Here is a 17,566-nt window from a genome sequence, read left to right as displayed (position 1 = left end):
ACCCCCACCCCTCCCCCACCAGTTGATTGTTTGTTTTGGTTTGCTGTGCCCCATTTGCAACAGTGTAGGTAGGGTCGTGTTTCGGCGGCGTCGGCGTCGCAGCGCTGCTAGCTCAGAGCGAGCTGAGGGCTGAAGGCGTCATTTCGTCGCTGTATTGACTGGGCTTGCCTACAGCGTGGGCTTTGTGTTAGGTTTTAGAGTGACGACTGTTGAAGGTGGAGGCATTTGAGACTTTTGAGACTTGTTAAAGTCTCTCTTTTATCCAGGGACTTGGCTTCACAATGAAAGGGATACTAAAACACGCAGTTTGCGTCCTTTGCGTCCAGCCATTCAGTGTTCGAGGTACGTTTGCTTTGGATAGGGAATGCCAAAACAGTGCGAAGTAGCTATTACTTGTCATTTCAGCAAATTCCTAGCACATGACGCTTCAGATTCGCCTAATTGTTTGTCCTGAACCCTAAATCTTTTTGTATTTCTGTATTTATATCAATTTTAATTCAACCGACGCTTCAGGTTGGACATAACCTATGCACCGGTAATTTCGTATTTTGCCTTGATAAAGTTTCCTATCGGCAGTCACGTGTACATTTCTCTTGATTTTTTATCAGATCGATATAGTTCTTCAGTCTCTTACCGCTTCAGAGGTAGTGTGTTCTTATGTCAATGAAATTTTCTCACTCAGTCATGCTCCTTGCTTGTATGATGAATCAGTGGAATTGTTCCTGGACTTGTCCCCCTCTATCGTTTATAAACCATAACTTTATTCGATTTGCCCTCGGCATTCTGCTTTTAATTGGTACTGTCTACTTCAAATGTTTACTCTCTGGCTCAGCTATGTCCTAACCTTTTTGTCATGTTTCTGTCTTGTGTGTTACCCATTTTAACTTTGGCGATCATAATTTGGGTTCCAGATTTAAAAAGTGGCCATCATGGGCAAAGAATTCCTCATATACTCAACTGCGGGCATGCTGCTTGCAAGCCATGCCTTCAAAAAGTAATGACCGACAAGAAGAGCAAGAGTATTATATGTGAAGTTTGTTCTACTCCTTCACCCCTCTATGAAGCAGGAGATGCATTAGATTTGTCTTCAATTTTTCCTCTTCATCTGTACCTTGTTGGTCAATTTCTAACAAGGAATGCAGAGAAAAGGGAAGATGAACCTAGTTTCTCCCTTCCTACAAGAAAAAAAGCTTCATCTTCTAAAAACAACAGGGGTAAGTTTTAAAATTATGTTGCAGCAATGAAATGTATTTGTTTAATGTTAATCGGTGTTTTAAAAATATTTTTTCTTTCAGTTATTTGCAATGAGTGTGATGTTACAACTGCAAATTGCTTCTGCCGTGAGTGCACCATTCCATTTTGTGAAAGTTGTTTTACAAAGGTTTGTATATTTTTCAAAGTTTCTTTCCTTTTAATTTTGTTATTTAGTCTTGAGTATGGATGTGACTAGCTCTCCCCGTCCATGTCTTTCATCTAGATTCATCAAGGTAAGACATTGAAAAAACACGTGAAAGAAGATTTAAGGCTTGTTCACGTGAAGACCATCATGTGCCCTAAACACCCGAGGAATGACTTGGATATGCTCTGTGAAACCTGCAATACACCTGTTTGCATGAAGTGCTCAATTCTTTCTCACAAAGATCATTCAGTTGTATCAACCTGTGAGAAGGTAAATGCTATTCTTAAAATAGTTATTTGGAATATGTCTGAATACTCTCAGTATTAACGAATCATGTTTTTACTTGTGTAGAATGAAGAGAAGTTGCCAGAAGTGAAGGCTGATTTGGAACGTGCCAATCTGCAGAGGGCAAGAATGAAGGAGACTCTAAGGGTAAGTGTTGTGAAAAACACCATGGTACACATAAATTCAAATGATGGTTGAAATTCTTTTCAATTACTCACTCTGTTGGGCTGTTTTCTGCATTTTTAATTTCTTTAATTTACACACACACACACAGTCGGGCAAGTTAACATAAAATTATTCTAACAATCTCTTACATGAGGGAAACTTTAAATTATGTTGGTGTACGGCTAAGCCAATTAAATAACTTAACTTGAATGCTCTTCTTTAAAGAAGCTTTGAAACTCTTCTGAATATATTTTTATAGCTTACATTAGGATTAACAACAATAATTTAATTTTAGAGATAAACACTTGAGAATTTCTCACAAAACCACTGACTAGAAGTACAACTTGGCTCTGTTGGTTTATGTGCACACCAACATCATTTTATTTGTGAAATCAAAAACTGATATGCATCAACCCGTACTGAAATTTGATGGCAAATTAATTGTTACCCCACAATAACACACATAATTTAAGGTATCATCTGTGATCTTAGAGTTAAACAGTGCGCTCTCTAGGATTGTCAGCATTACTACATCCTTGAGTTTATCTGATGGTGTTTTTGTCAAAATACATTACTTGCTAGTTAATTTCACAGCTCAGTCAAATCATTCTTAAACTAAGTCAGTTTGGAGAAGCCTAATTTTGCACTCAATAATCTAGTCAGATAGATTGACTAAATCTGAGCCTTTTGTGTTTATGGAAGCTCATTATCATGTACATGATTGATGGCTTACAGTTAAAAAATACACAACATTTTAATTGTAAACTGTTTTAAAAGAAAAGCTCTGGCTACTAGCTATCTTAAATATTTACATGTGGCACATAATATGGTTGTTGTCTATGCTCACTAACACTTATATTTTTAACACATCCTTTTATGGCAAGTGCTGTTGTTGATGCTGGCTCAATTTAAAATACACCAAGGTCAATTTTTTCCTGTACATCTGCATAATGCCTCTGATCAAGGTAGTTGGCCCCAGTAATATATTTTAAAATAATAGAAGGTGTTTCTCTACCAGCATCAACTACAAATCTAAAGGTCTTACTTTTTTTAAAGATCAGGGTCAAGCTGTTGTCGTTCCTCAACATCCTTTCCTTTCTGGACCTCTGGTGACTTTTTTTTTTGATCATCATGGTCCTCAGTTTGGTTTGATTCAACAGGATCTTTAGAATGTTCAGGTGTTTCTGTTGTCTGTGAACCACTACTTTCCTTGACCTTTAGTTTTTCTTTCCTTCCTCTTGCTTTAGCTTGCATCTCTCTGAACTTTTCAGTAAGATAGCGGTCAACATCTGGCCCTGAATAGTCCTCTGGAAAACTTGGTTTAACCGGTAAAATATACTTATAAAGTCTCTCATTTAAAACATATAATTGGGTAGTTGAGGCACATCTAACATTGAACCACCAGTCGCATGTTAGCCCTACTTGGCTGAATATGGTACCATTTGGGCACAAGAAGGAAGCTTGCCCTCCATTTAAATCACAGTAGTGCCACACCTACAATTAAATAAATTTGAACAATTATCATTCTGTGCCAGGGCATTATTAAGTATCAGTACGAAAGAGGCACTTACTTGGCAATTTGTTTCTGGGTCACCAAAGAATCCTTTGTAACGTTGTGTCGCACAGCTGAAGCTTGTTTGTGGAATAGAATCATAAGCTGGGTAGTCAATACCAGGTTTGCCAGGGGTAGATCCTTCCACACTTGGTGCAGGGAATGTTTGTGAGACAGTACCTCCACCTATGTAGAAGGCTGTATTTCTCTCAGGCGCGTCTGGTGATACCTGCAAATTTTTATGTTTAATTTTGTCGAAGGGGTCAATGTAATTTACTGACGTTTTGATCAAAGAACATACCTTTACTTTTGTTGGTGCTGCAGCAGGTCCGTTACCTGTCTTTGTTTTATGTAGAATTTTCAATAGCTGGAGTATAGTCTTCAAGCTCATATCGAAGTTTTCAGGCGTTAGAGATTGTGGAAGTTTGTTTGAAAGCTGCAATCCGTTAATCAAATGAGCAACAATTTCGCGGCTACTGCTTGGGCGCGCCACGTTCTCAGCCGTTGGATTCGCCTGGAAAAACCCGATGTTTGTAAAATCCTCCGAGGATTTAATTGGCAAATAGTGACAGCTATGGTACTATCTTACAATTGGGTCCTCTGCGTACACGACGGGGTGGATGTTGACGGGGTCGGGGTTGCCCGTGTGGACCGGAATGTGGTGTTCTTCCCCGACGGCCGTGGGTCCGGGGGCGGGCGCCGACGGGGGCATCATTTTCTGTATCTCCTCGAGGGACACGACGACCTGCTGCTCCACCTCGGTGCTGGTGTCGGCAGGTGCAGAGGCTGGCTCTGAGGCTGGTGCGGAGGCAGGCACACGCTCGTGAAGGGCTTGTTCTCTCTGTGCCTGCTGCGCCTGGAGGGCCCGCTGCTCCTGCAGGGCTTGCTGCTCCTGGACGGCTTGCTGCTCCTGGAGGGCTTGCTGCTCCTGGACGGCCTGCTGCTCCTGGAGGGCCTGCTGCTCGTGGAGGGCTTGCTGCTCGTGGAGGGCCTGCTGCTCCTGGAGGGCTTGCTGCTCCTGTAGAGCCTGTTGCTCTCGCAGGGCTTGTTGGCGCTGCAGTTTTCGCTGCCGCTGTGCCGCACGCAGGTCGTCGTCCTCCTTTTGCCGCTTAGCCTGTTGACGCATGTCCTTCTGGATCTGGGCCTTGACGTAGTAGAGTAAATATTATTTAGATAATGAAGAATATTTTAACTGCCGAAAATCGTTCGAACTCTTGAAACTTCCGAAGTATATTTCATGGTTTTGATTTTGAAACTACTTAATCGTTTCAAGTTTTACTGATAATTTCATGCCCTATGCCATTACCTGTGCGCGTAGATCCTCCTGGAGCTGGGCCTGTGCGCGTAGGTCTTCCTCGAGCTGGGCGTGCATGCGGTGGTCCTCCTCCTGCTGCCTCTTGGCTTGCTGCTGGCGTAGGTCCTCCTGGAGCTGGGCCTCCAGCTGTTGATCCTGCTGTAGGCGCTGCTGTTGCGCGCGCAGCTTTTTCAAGTGCTGCGCCCGGAGGTGCGCCTGGAGTTGCTGCTCTCTGAGCCTCTTGGCCTGCTGCGCCTGGACCAGCGCCCGCACCTCGTGCTCCTGCTGATGGTGCGCGCGGAGCTGCTCCCTCAGGCGCTCTTGATGCGCCATCAGCAGCTTGAGGCGGTATGCGTCCTCCAGTAGGATCTGTTGGCTCTGCTGCTGCTGAAGTAGCAGCTGCTGCTGTTGCTTTCGTTGCTGCTGCCGCAGTTTGGCCCTGGAAACAATACGTGAAATGTTTGAAATTGGTGTGCCTGGCGTCGTAATGACCAACCACGACGGGTAGGCGACCCGTCGAACAGCCCCGCTGCACCCGACCTCAGCTGTGAGTCTTCGCCGGGGAAGACGACGTGGTGCTGATTTTGTGCGGGGGGTGGGGCGGTGGCCGGCGCGTTGCGGTAGTAGTTTGCCGTGTCGGTGACGGGCTTGAAGTAGTCGTCGGAGTCCTTGTTCTCCGGCGTGAGGGGCGGCGACGGGAGGAACGGCTGCTCTTTGGCCCTCCCCGGGCGAGGACTCTGCTGCTGGAAGTCGAACCGGAACAGACTCCTCGGGGGCGGGGCGGCCGGGCCCTGCTGGGGTGGCGCCGGGGTGACTCCGGGCCTTAGCACGTAGGCTGGCAGCAGGAAGCCGTTGGCGCCGAGGTTGGCGCTGCCCCCGCGGAGGCGGCTCTGTGCACAAAGGGGTGGTAAGTCGAGTCTGTGGACCGACTGCACACGTCAGTCTGTCGCGTGGTACTCACCGGTGGGCTGAAGGGTTCGATAGCGTTGTGGACGGGCTGCAGGGCTTGCAGCGCCGAGGGCCGCTGCGTCAGGCCCTGGGCCACGTAGTACGTCATGTAGGGTACCAGGCGCCGGTAGCGCTCCAGGGCCGCGCTCTGCGCCGTGGCCGCGGGGGCGGGAGTACTGGAGGGCCCGGTGCCGGCCGCCTTGGCGGTCGCAGCGGAGCAGCCTGTAAGCAGAAGGGGAACGGACGCTTAGTCGCCAAGCCCTCTTAAATCTTTACTCTGACACTGAAAGTAAAGTTCATAAACATTGACCGGACGGAGTTCACTGAAATTTGTCCTACAAGTTCGTGAACTTCAAACGAAGTTTGTCGATGTTCGCCCAGAGTCCATCAGAGTTTATTGAAGTTCAACTAAATTCAAACTAAAGTACCCTTTAATTCAATCTTATTCAGTTAATTTTTAGAATGGTTAGTCCGATATCTACCCTCAGATTACCCTTTGAGACTTCGAATATCTCAAAAAACCGTTTTAAAACTGACCTGGAGCCCACTCCCCTCTGGTGCGCCGTGGGGGTAGGCAGCCCATCGGGCTCCACGAGGGCGCGGTACATGGGCCCGCGGGCGCACCGCACGGGCGCGAGCGCGAGGCGCGGTGTGACATTGTAAATCTTGTCACGAGCTGCCTCCTCAACGGGACGACTAGTCCCGAAGCCACCCCGTTTCATTTCATTTCCACCGACCAGTCGGCAGTGCGCTTTCTAAACATGAATTTGCCGTGTCTCTGGGTGGTGGGTTTTTCGGACGGCAGGACGTTAGATAAGGGAGGGAATTAGAGGTGTCCCCGCCGCCGTCGACTTGGTGGTGGAAAGTCCGAGGGTGGTGACGGAGTGGGGCGCGGAAGACCCGGGAAAGAAATAATTTGCCCGTCACCCGCGACTCTGATGCCGTCAGCCGAGGAATGCAACGCAGTGACACGTATTGAGTCATTCGGCTTTGGACACATTCTGACTGACAGGCGCCTGTAATGGGCGCCTCGCACGGCACGGCAGGCTGCACCCCGGGGGGCGCCAGACCAGGGCGCGGACGGGAGGGGAGCGAGCCCGCCGGGTCGGGAGGTCGCGCCGCGCCGGGAGTCGTTTTATGCCAATTTATCGACGGCGTTTCTGCCCGGCCGTTGACAGCAACTCAGCGCGCTGCCGGCGGTGAACGGCATAGTAAATTGTTGCATGGCGGTGGCCGTATATCGGTGAGACGCCCCCCCGCGGGCCCAGCGGGACCGGGACGACTGGATTTCACTTCGCGCGTTCAGGATATTTTGTCGTCGAGGAGTCCCGTCTGTCGTGGGGCGGGCGGGCGGCGCTCCCTCCACTCCTGTCGCTGCTGCTGGCAGCAGGAGATTTGCCTCACCTTGCCTTTTCCTTTCCCTCTGAGTGGGCCGGCGCTGGCTGGCCTGGGCTGGGCTGGGCGAGCTGTCAATGACTTAATCCTTTCCCCCGGTTAACGGCGCTGCCGCGTCATGTGGCGGCGCCCGGCCAGCGCTGCTGTAATTGGCTCGCGACAACGACAAAACGCCCCGCGCACTCGCCTCCCCGGCCGCCCTTTTGCAGTTGCCTAATCAATTATTTGCCAGTCGCGACGGCTGCTTATCCTCTGCGCCTGCCCGGGCGGAGCGGAGGGGTGTCGACAGGTGACCCTGCTCTCCTCTCCTCCCCGCTGCTGCTCTGGTCTGGTCAGCGGTCGTGTCGCGCCCCGTTTATCTCTCTGGGTCCAGTTTGAGCGCGCGGAATGCCTGCAGCACACACGCCCAGCCCAGCCTGGTCCTGCGGCCTGTCCTGTCCGCAGCTTGTTGTTGGGCCCGTCGCTCGCGGCCGGCGAGAGCGGCCCTTCGGGGCAGAGAACAGCCCGCGCGCGCGGACTTCTCGAGGGGGGAAGAAGAAGAAGAAGCTGGCGGATAAGAAATCTGCGCAGATGTGATAGAGCGCGCGAGCCGGCCGCTTTCTTCTTATTCCTCCCCCCTACCCTTCCCGCCGGGGCTGACGTCTTGATGTCGCCCCCCGCTTGCAGCTCTATTCCGATCTGACCTCAGCGGCCGCCGCTATAAGCTTCCATTAAAAGCCCATGTCGGCCTCCTGATTCTGCGACGGGACGCGACCATTACCTCGTATACGTTTACGTCCTGAATAGGCAGCGGCAGCAGCATTGCCGTGTCTCTCTTTCGCTTCTTACCGCGCCGGCCCGCGAGCTGCAGCGGTGAGCAGCTCCACTCGCACGGAGTGCCCGCCCCGCCCCGCCCCGCACGGCCCGGCAAGGACGCGCGACGAGTGAGTGCAAGCAGCAGCAGCACTCGCCGGTAGCGTTTGGATAAAAAACATGGAGCAGCTCTGCTGACCCGTGGCTGCGGCATTGTCGCGAGTCCAGGCTGTTGGCTAGACCTGGACTCGGCGGGTCACCCTTTGGATGGAGTGCCTCTTGGCTGGCTTGACGTGGTTAGCGTGCGCGGCCTCCGGCTGCTGGCTTGCGCCCGTCTGTCTGTCTGTCTGCGCCCGCTTGTCTAGCCCGCTCTAAGTATTTCACTTGATTTGGGTTGCGCAGTGCCGGCCAAGTGCTTTGCCTCACGCCTGTGTGAGTGTTTGGGCAGCCGGGGGCGCTCTCGTTGCATGCATGCCGCCGGCGCGGTGTTCTAGTGAGTCGCGCGCAGGGCCGACGAAAGGGAAGGGCCGGCCGACCCCTCTCGGCCGCACAAAGGGATCCTTGAGTGGCAAAGAGAGAAAAGAAAAGGCGAGTGTGATGGGCGTTATGGGGGAATCCCTTTTGGCGGGACGCGTCTACTCAGCCGTGTGTGCCTGACCTGACGCAATACGGAGACCCGCCGGCCACAGCCGCGCCGCTCTGCGCCGCGGTTCGAATCCCGCGCCACTTCTTTTTGCCGCGAAAAACGGACGGCCTTGCCTGCTTCTCGGAGCCGCGCATGACGGGCAGACGGATGGGCTGGGAGGGGCAGGGCTCGGTGTCACTGTGGCGCGTCCCGCTATCGTTGGCAGGGATCGCTGGCCGGCGTGGCGGCGGGGTGGTGTCGCCTGCCCTCCTGGCTGGATGATATAATTGCGGTGAGAGAACGTCTCCGCGTTGCCGCGCGCCGCCATGAGATAAGGCATTCCCCCGCGGGGCCTGTGTCGCCACGACAGGTGATTGGCTTCCTGCAGCCGCCCTGCTGAACCTAAATAGATTTTATGACGGCAATTACCCACACACATTAACTTCGGAATCACTTCGCTCAGGTGATTATTATAGATGCAAAGTAATGCGTTCAAAAATACTGAAATTCCTCTCCAAAACGTATTTTTTTGCTGGGCATGTGATTTGCGCTGATTTTTTCCTCAGGTAATTTAGGGTGGCCCACCCAGTAGACGTCGCAAATCACCTACCATGTATGTCTGAAATGGCACACTGTAAAAGCAACATCTGCTTTTTTGTAGGTGAAATGGAAAACTTTTGAGGAAGTCTCCTAAACTAATGAGGGAATCCCTCTAATTTTTTTTGTTGAGATTCCTTCAAAATCTGAGGACTTATTCTTCTCGGAGTCACGTAGCTTTTCAAAGTTTTCCATTTTCTCCTCAATATAGCAGGATATATTGTTTTAACCGTGCAGTTGACTTAATAATTCTGGATGTCGCCGCCGCGCCGGGGCGGACTGCAGCCGGACGGGGCGGGGCGGGGCGGGCCACGGCTGGTCGCTGCCCAGCTTGGAGTCGTAATGCCTGGCCGTCGTCCTGGCCGTCCTGGCCTGGCCGCCCATGGCGTTCAGTTTCTCTTCCTCATGCGGGCGCGGCGCCTGGTGCGGCGCGCGGCGGGTCAGCTAATGGAGACGCCTCCAGGGAGGATGGCCTTATCTAGGCGTGTTTGAATTACGCTGGCGGGCTGAGCTCGCCACACTCTTATTCTACTCTCTTCTTAGCCGGCCCACTCTCCTCCCTCCGTCTTCCCTCCCTCTTTCTTCCCTTCCTTTTCCCCCTTATGCATCGCCAAGGAGGGGGGAGGGGGAGGATGTAACTTTTACGGCGAGCCAAAGGGCGACTCGCGGTTGGCGCTCACGCACAGAGAAGGATGTCGTTGTGTGAACTCCTTGCTCGGTTTACGAGCGGAGAGAGAAAGAGCCGCTCAGCCACTGCAGCAATTAGCAACGGTGTGGCGCTCAGGAGCGCTGCTCGCGCGGGTTCGACTCCCGGCCGCCCGCGACGGTGCGATGTCGTTATCCCTCAACTCTTTTCGTGTGGATGACACATTGCCAGGCTTCCCCTGCGCGCTGCCCCGGCCTCGGCCGCCCCGCTCAAAGACCAGTCAGCGACTAGTCACGGTCTGAATACGGTGCGCGCCAAAGCTCAGCGAGCAAGCGCGCATGGGGATGTTTACTCCATCGTCGGCGATTCTTGCTCGCGCGCTCAGTTGTGCAAAAAGGGATCCCTTTACTTCTTTTGTGCTGGGGGTGGGACTTTTATTGTGACGACTCTAAGTAACGCGCGAGTAGTTAGTTAAGACTGTTGCTGTAAAGGCGGTCGGAATGTTGCCGTAAAGGTGGTGGCATTGAGTCGAGCCGGGAGGCCGGTGGGTGATGGACCGCATCGGGCAGCGAGCGAGCGCGCCTGTCAGGCGGAGGGTAGGCAACCATCTGACGCGCCCGTTGTGCCGGTGGCCTACCGGGCAGGCGGCCGCGCGCCTGCGGATCGGGGGGTAGGCAACCGCAAGACGCGCGCGCGCGGCGGTGGTCTACCCGGCAGGCTGCTCCCTCCCGCCGCGTCCCCACAACAACACGTGTCCCGCCGCGATTGTGTAACACGTGGACGTCCCCCCTGAATGGGCGGCTGCATAGCTATCGCCCGCCCAATCTTGCTCCGGTTAATTTCTGGAGGTTGACCAGCGGCTCTGGTCCCTTACGAGCTCGTTTTCTTTCTTTTCTCTTTCTTGTAATGTGCCGACTAACTGCTGGACCGCGCGGTTCAAGGCATGCAGACGGCGGCAGCAGCAGCGCTGCTGGCGAGCGCGCTGGCTCTTGTTGGCATTTCGCGAACGAGGCGACTGGCCCAGTTTTATCAATTTGGGCTGTGATGCGCCATAGCTGCTCCTGCGACCTTCACTCGTTTTGGCCGTTTTTAGCCGTCCGACTTGGTTGGCGCAACACGCTTTGGTGACTCGCTCGCCCTCGGGCTGCTGCCGCCGGTTTTGTTTTCGTTATTGCCTTCATACTCTTGCGGTGGACCAGATGGTATGCGCTTCCGGGCCCGGTGCGGTGCGGTGGGGTAAAAGGGGCGGCGCGCAATTTTTGGGAGGTTTCCTCAAAAGGTGACCTCGCTCTTTGTTCTCGTTGTCGGCCGCGCTGCTTATTCACTTGGCGCGCGCCCTGCCGCTGCTGCTGCAGAGAAGGGCGATAAACATGGCCACGGCGGTGAGCAGGTGCGTGAGCGAGTGCGCGCTCACGGTGAACATGGGCGTGAGTGAGTGCACGCTCACGGTGAGCAGGAGCGTGAGTGTGCGCGCGCGCGCCTCTCCGCGTGACGAGCAGCTCGATGTGGCGGGACGTACAAACGAGCCGCCGAGGTGTGATGACGGGAAAGCGCGCGCGCGCGCGCCCTCCGCGTTTGCAGGGAACGATGATGGAAGTATGTAGCAGTAGCAGTGACACAAATGAGAAAAGTAAGGGATGGCACTACATGAGGCCCTGACGGAGCTGCCCGCAGGCTGACATTTTTCACGTTGGAGACTTGTTATACCACAGCTTCTAACCAAGGAGTTATTGTCTCCGAACTCTACCCGTTCTACATCATAATACATTCGGTTGTCTAGTTAATATCGCTTTCCCAGAAGTGATATAATTGGGTGAACCGGGCATGATATCGCTCTGCCAGGAGCGAGGTACATCATTCCCCCATTTTTATTGAACATATCCGACTCTACAGTATATTTGCGGTGCATTAGGGTTAAGTGTGTTAGAGGCCCCAAAAAGTATTCCATTTCCTTAAACGTATCTAATTTATGCCGTCCAATATTTAGTTTAGAGATTAAACTGCCTCTTGCTGAGCGTGGCTACGAAAAAAAATACATGGTAAAAGGTGCGCGTGGTTACATGATCGCCAGCAACTGGTGCATCGCGCAGTGAAAGGTCCGACGGTGGACACCCAGCCCCTTGCTGCTGGACCGCCCGGCGAGCTCGTGTGCCGATCACTCACACTGACCGCCCTACCTGCTGCTGCTGACCAGTCCGACTTGTTCTGGTGCGCTGTCCGCTCCGATTTCCGCGGAAAGGCCTGTTCTTTCATATGCAGGGTGTGCCACAGTGTGCCACTACTCCACATTGTGCCCGCGTGCCTCATTGCCGTCGGCTCCGTCCTGGTCCTGGTCGGTCGGGTCGCGACGCAACTGTCGCCGTGGGGTCCGCCGTGTGGCCGCCGCACCGGCCGTTGGAGTGTCACCCCCCAGAAAGTTGTTTTTCAACAAAAATGCGTCTCGCTCGTTAGTAGGTTGTAATACGCAACATACTGGCTGTTCATTGCGTGAAGTAAGAAAACAATCTGTATCAAAACTGGATCGTCAATTAGCTGTCTTTATCAAAGCGGGAATTTTGTCACCTTGGGGCAGAGACAGCCACAAGGGAATGTCTTGATTGAACCTCACGACCTGCTCCAGTTAAAATTGCAAAGTGAAAACTTATTCACGGCCACGGCGTAAAATGAAGACACATAAAGTCCTTGGAGATGTGTGGATACGTTGACCCCGGCAAGTAGCCCCGCTGTTAATCGAGCCGTGGTAAAGGTCCACCTCTGGCGCGACGTTTGAAACCCATTAGGGCCGTCTGCCGCTGAGCGATGGACGGTCCGGCCGGCGGTCCGAGAGAGCCATCCACCCCACCCCGGCGGGGGATGGGGTAGGGTTGTGGTGCCAGCCACGACGATTAGCCTTGAAAGGCATCAGCGCGTGTTGTCGCGTCACGCAAGGCTCTGCATCCTGCACGGCGAGGACGGGAGCTGCGGCTGCAGCGGAGGCGGCCTGAGCCGAGCGCCGAGGGGGGCGGCCGCGGCTGGAGCTGAGCCGGCCACGGCCCCCGCCACCCGCACCACCCACCCCGCTCGGCGGCACCGCCGTCGGAGTGCTTATTGTTTTCCAACTAATTGGGCGACTGCCGTGAGCAGCACGCTCTCCGGGGGAGGAACCCTTGAACTTCTGTTTGTTCTGCTTCCGCTGGATGGACCTTAGAGGGGACTGTATGTGAGGCGCTGGGGGGAGCAGGACGTCTGCGCGTCGTTCGTTAGAGTTGGCCTATCTCTCTCCCGGTACGTTCGGCTCTTTGATTGGCTGACGAGGGGCGGGATTCCGAGCGGTGGTGGCGGTGATGTCCCGAGCGACATTCTTACAATAACGTTTCGTTATCCCCGCGTCGCTAGTTATCCAAGTGGAAGGGCCTAACGACCGGGAGGGAAGGGCTCGGCAGGACCTCAAGGACGGGGAGCAGGGGGAGGGGGCTCCTTTATTGTGTGTTTGTTTCGTGTTTTTTGTTTTTTTGTTTCCCCTTCATTTTCATTGCGTCACTGCAGGCCGATAATGAAAGCCTTTTTGTTGGTCAAACGGCGTCTAAGCGCTGCTGGAGGAGCAGCGGCGGCGGTGGCGTCCGCTCCATTTGGGCGGAACGGACGAGCGTCCTTGGCCTTCCCTCCCGCGCGCACGACTGCGGCGGCCGAGCGGGCGGGCGCGAGCGACCCACAGACCGAGCGACCGACGAGTCCAGGCCAGGGAACGGGTTCCTTTCCGTGTTCCCGGCGTTGTAAGAACAACACCAACAACAACGGCACCACATCACACGACGACGCGCGTCATGATTACCTCGAGCGCGCACTGGAAGAAAGCGGGGAGGGGAGGGGGGTGGCGGGAACCACGGCCGAGCGAAAAGACGTCCAAGTGGTTGCGTGTACGCACCGCGGCGTGCCCGGCCCGCCCGGCCAGGAGCGTCGCGCGGTCGCCAGCAGCCGCCGTGCGCCGCGACGCACTCAAAGACAAAAGCGCGTGTGCAATGCTCGCCGCTGCTCGGCGACGACGACGCCTTGCCGCCGCCGCTGCCCTTCCTGCCGGAGGAATGCACAGCCGATTGCCTTAGCCCCTCCGCCTAATGGCCTCGCGGTGCAAAGCCCGCCCAATGTGCAACAACTCGGCGGCGGTCCGAATCCCGCCGGCACGACACTCGATATGATATGACAAATTGGGCGATAATGACGCGAGAGTCACGAGTCTCGGTGTTGTTGTACCGGAGCGGCGCGCCGAGCCGTCGTTATGTTGGCTTTGTGAAGTGGTTCGCCGTTAGCAGGTGGCGTTGTACGGTTTGGTTTGGGCCTTGCTCTTTGCTCTCTCGTGACGGCAAAACAGTTCCATTATTTTCGTTTTTTTCCCGGTTTCGTTATAAACCGTGGCGGAGGAGAACCCAGCCTTTAGATACCTGTGACATTGAGATTACGTTTTTGAACACGCTCCTATATACAGAGCTTACAGGTTGACTGTTTTGCCCCGTTGGAACAAATGGTTTTGGGACCCGTGCGACTAGCTTGCCTATGTGCACGGGCTCTAAGGCTGAGCTAAATCTCCGTGGCATGATTTCGGTAGGCAAACCCGACCGTGCGACTGCATGCGGAGTCGTATACCATTTCGCTCTAACGGGGCAAAAGGACCAACCTGTATTTGAAAGACAGCCGAATGGTGGGATGAATATCCGCGCACAGAACAACGCCGTATCTGAACGCGATAGACTAGCGTCATTCCGCAGTTACTAGTTGATCTTATTGGTCGTATTGCAAACTCCATTAGAATCAAGGTGCCGAATTTTCGCGTGCCTTCGTGTGTTTCCTAGTGAGGGTACCTTGTCCCTGATGAGCCGGCCAGCCGCTGCTGCGCAATGTGGATGATCCATATGATGGGCCGGTCGAGACGACCGCAAATCAAACGAGCGCGTTGTATCACCGCAGCGCAACGCGCGCGGCAGCCGCCCGCGGGCTCCAGGGGCCGCACAGTGGTCGGAAAGGCCTGATTAGCCCGCCAAAATAGAAGGAGTGCTATTATCAACGTAAAAACTCGTGTACGGGTGTTTTGAGTACCGCTGACACCGAATCTAACGGTATTTTTTGCGAGGGGGCATCCGTAAATTAGTTACACATGTTGTCAACGCTTAAGGCCGGTCCCCCCAGCGTAAAAACTCGTGTAAGGGGGCTTTAGGTACTGCTGATACCGTTTCTAATGCGTTTCCCTGATTTTCTGCGGTTTTATCCGATTTCCGACGATTTCCGACGAATTTCGCCCATTTTCGACAATTCTCACCAAAATTCGGAGAAAATCGCAAAAAATCGAGAAAAATGGAGAAAAATGCGTTTGTGTTTAGAAGATTAGCGAAAGCGTATGTTTATTTGTCTGTTTGAGCACAATCAGACAAGGTTTGGCTGAGATGTTATGGATTTCACGCGTATCAGCGCGCGCTGATTGTACGTTTTGGACCAAGTTTGTCTCCCATTTGTATCCAAATGGGCAAACATGGGCAGGTAAACTCTGTTGCACTTTGTTAGTAGTACCCAAAGTAACAATTTAACGCTGGTATCCGGTTGCCAGATTGTGACACAAAGTTTTGCGGCCCTGTCAAAAGTGCACAAAAGTACAATAAATAATGATTCGGAAATACTGACTGTTGGGACCAAGTAGGTTAGTTGGGATGGACGAAAAACACTAAGAAAGTATGTTCCTATCATGAAGAATCAGACGCAAGCGACAGAGTCCACCCACGGCCTCCTCTGGGGACCCCAGCCTCTTTAATAATTGGATATGACAAATCTGGGTAAAGCTCAGAGAGAGAGACGGTCGTGTTTGTCGGGCCATATCTCCGGAACCGTTCGGCCGATTTTGGAAATATTTCGCGCCAGAGTTGGTGAAATATTGCTTATTCGACGACACAAGTCGGGACTTCGCCGGCCCAACTTGACTTAAATGAATTTTGGCGGGCTAATCGGGCCTTTCCGACCACTGTGGGCCGAGGGGCGCGCTGGAGCGGCCCGCGAGCTCGGAGGCGCGGGAGTCGTAGCCCCGCACCGGGCCCACCGCCCCTGCTTGGCATGCACCTGCGGGCGCCCCCGTGCGGAGAATCGCTTGCCATTGCCATGCGGAGCGCGGCCGATCGGTTACGTCTCCAGTTGTTCTATATGAGCAATGCGAAGGGCTTTTAATCCACTTCACCTCGCGCGCCGCCTCTCTCCGCGCCACACTCTTACCACTCACTTCACCATGCCGCACCACACTTTTACCACTCACTTCACCATGCCGCGCCACGCGCCCCCTTCACTGCTGCTGCTGCTACGCCCCTCGTGGAGACCAATGCCAATGCCCCCCATCATCCGCTCTTGTCTTCATCACAAATGTTCTTTGCTCTCCTCGCCGTACCACCATGTTTTATTTCCATTTTTTTTCCGGGCACTCGCCCGCGCGTATCTCCTCCGCTGAAGAGTCCCAGCCGGCCACCTACACTCAGCCGCCTACCCGCTCGCTGACCAGCAGCTTTTCTGTCCATCTATCCATCCATCCCACTTATCTACCTACGTGCCTCCCCCTCCCCTCCCGGCTGGAGCGCGGCCAGCTCGCCCCGTCCCATATAGGGTGTCGCAATGAGTGTGCTGATAAGTGTGGCCAGCTTTTGCGCGTGGGATCCTTAAATGCCGAACTGACCCTTGTGTTGATTTCTTCTTGTTTTCTTGTTTTTTTTCTGGACCGGTTACCGCACTTTAGTCGCTTCTTGTGCTGCTGCTGCTGTTCAGTTTCAGCAGATATCCGGTGGTTAGGCCCCTCGGGTCTCCTGTCGCCCCCCCCCCCTCGTCCAACATTCTCCTCACTTACTTCTGGGCGCGACAGCGGTAGTTAGTCGCGCACTCAGGGTCGAGCCGTAGCGCCCCCCCCCCCTCTCCTCTCTCCTCCCCCGCCCGCGCGGAGGGGGGGGGGGACAAGTTGCAGCGGATGCCGGGGGGAAAGCGGTGTCCTGTCCGGCTCGATATTCAAGGAAGCAACAACAACAAGAGAAGGAAACAAACCTGTCCTTCGCGGAAGAGTGCGCTGCTTGTGAGTGAGAAAGAGAGGTGAGAGAGAGAGAAAGGGGGGGGGGGCGAGAAAGAGGGTATCGCGCGCCGCAGCGACCGCGGGGAGTGCATGAGCGAGTACGTGTGTGCTGCTGTGTTATCCAGAAAGAAAGTGGATGCGGTGCAAACCAAACAGTCCCGGTCCGGCCCGTATAAATGAAAGGGAGCTCTTGTTGTTGTTGTTGTTGTCCCGGGGCGCTGGAGCAGCACGACAGGTGGCGTGGCGTGGCGCGGCGCGGACCGTATCAGTGAACACGCTGGCCCGCTGGCCCCTCGCTGAATAAAACGTTGTGTGTACCGTCACGGTATGGGATTGTAGGGGCGGGGCGATTTGTTTGGGAGTCGCGCTGCATAACGCGCTTTATTGTAACGTTGTATAGTTGTAACTTTGGTGCAGCAGCAGCAGCAGCAGCCTCTTTGGCTTCGGCTTGGCTCGATTTCCATATAGCGGTATATAGGGGTGCTGCCCCACGGCCAGTATTGGCTGGCGTGTGTTTGTCCATTCAATTACGCTGGTAATGGCCCGAGGGACACCCTGCGCATTATAACGCGTTGCCTGCCGCGTTGCCCCGCCTTGGCCACTTTATACCGCCGAGGTGCGCCTGCCTCCTGCTGCCTGTTACACGATTTTATGGGGCCTCTCGCCTCTTTTCTGTTTAGCGCGGGTAATTGAACGCGGCTTATGGGTTGCACGTTCGTTTGGCTGCTCTGCGAGAAAGGAAGGGCGGTACAAGTACCCTTCCTCGCCTCTCTCTCTCTCTCTCTCTCTCTCTCTCTCTCTCTCT

General features: G+C 54.0%; 2 protein-coding genes across 2 annotated transcripts in view; one reads left to right on the top strand and one right to left on the bottom strand.

The window, feature by feature from the left end:
• The first annotated feature begins 53 nt into the window (after positions 1-53).
• The window catches only part of LOC113209947 (uncharacterized), a 72,174-nt gene continuing 54,661 nt past the window's right edge, over positions 54-17,566 (top strand). Inside the window, exons 1-5 of the mRNA XM_052269421.1 lie at positions 54-342; positions 912-1,214; positions 1,296-1,381; positions 1,478-1,669; positions 1,751-1,831. Coding sequence (XP_052125381.1) covers positions 282-342; positions 912-1,214; positions 1,296-1,381; positions 1,478-1,669; positions 1,751-1,831 — 723 coding nt within the window. The 5' untranslated portion in view covers positions 54-281. The remainder of the gene's footprint in view (positions 343-911; positions 1,215-1,295; positions 1,382-1,477; positions 1,670-1,750; positions 1,832-17,566) is intronic.
• The window catches only part of LOC113209948 (uncharacterized), a 24,295-nt gene continuing 8,640 nt past the window's right edge, over positions 1,912-17,566 (bottom strand). The window contains exons 2-8 of the mRNA XM_026427721.2: positions 5,657-5,865; positions 5,236-5,585; positions 4,708-5,134; positions 3,991-4,545; positions 3,703-3,915; positions 3,421-3,630; positions 1,912-3,343 (exon numbers count right to left, since the gene is read on the bottom strand). Coding sequence (XP_026283506.1) covers positions 2,900-3,343; positions 3,421-3,630; positions 3,703-3,915; positions 3,991-4,545; positions 4,708-5,134; positions 5,236-5,585; positions 5,657-5,865 — 2,408 coding nt within the window. The 3' untranslated portion in view covers positions 1,912-2,899. The remainder of the gene's footprint in view (positions 3,344-3,420; positions 3,631-3,702; positions 3,916-3,990; positions 4,546-4,707; positions 5,135-5,235; positions 5,586-5,656; positions 5,866-17,566) is intronic.

This window comes from Frankliniella occidentalis, unplaced genomic scaffold (assembly GCF_000697945.3).
Source record: "Frankliniella occidentalis isolate FOCC.00 unplaced genomic scaffold, Focc_3.1 Scaffold92, whole genome shotgun sequence".
NCBI classification, from domain to species: domain Eukaryota; kingdom Metazoa; phylum Arthropoda; class Insecta; order Thysanoptera; family Thripidae; genus Frankliniella; species Frankliniella occidentalis.
This window is presented reverse-complemented; position numbering and strand designations above follow the sequence as displayed.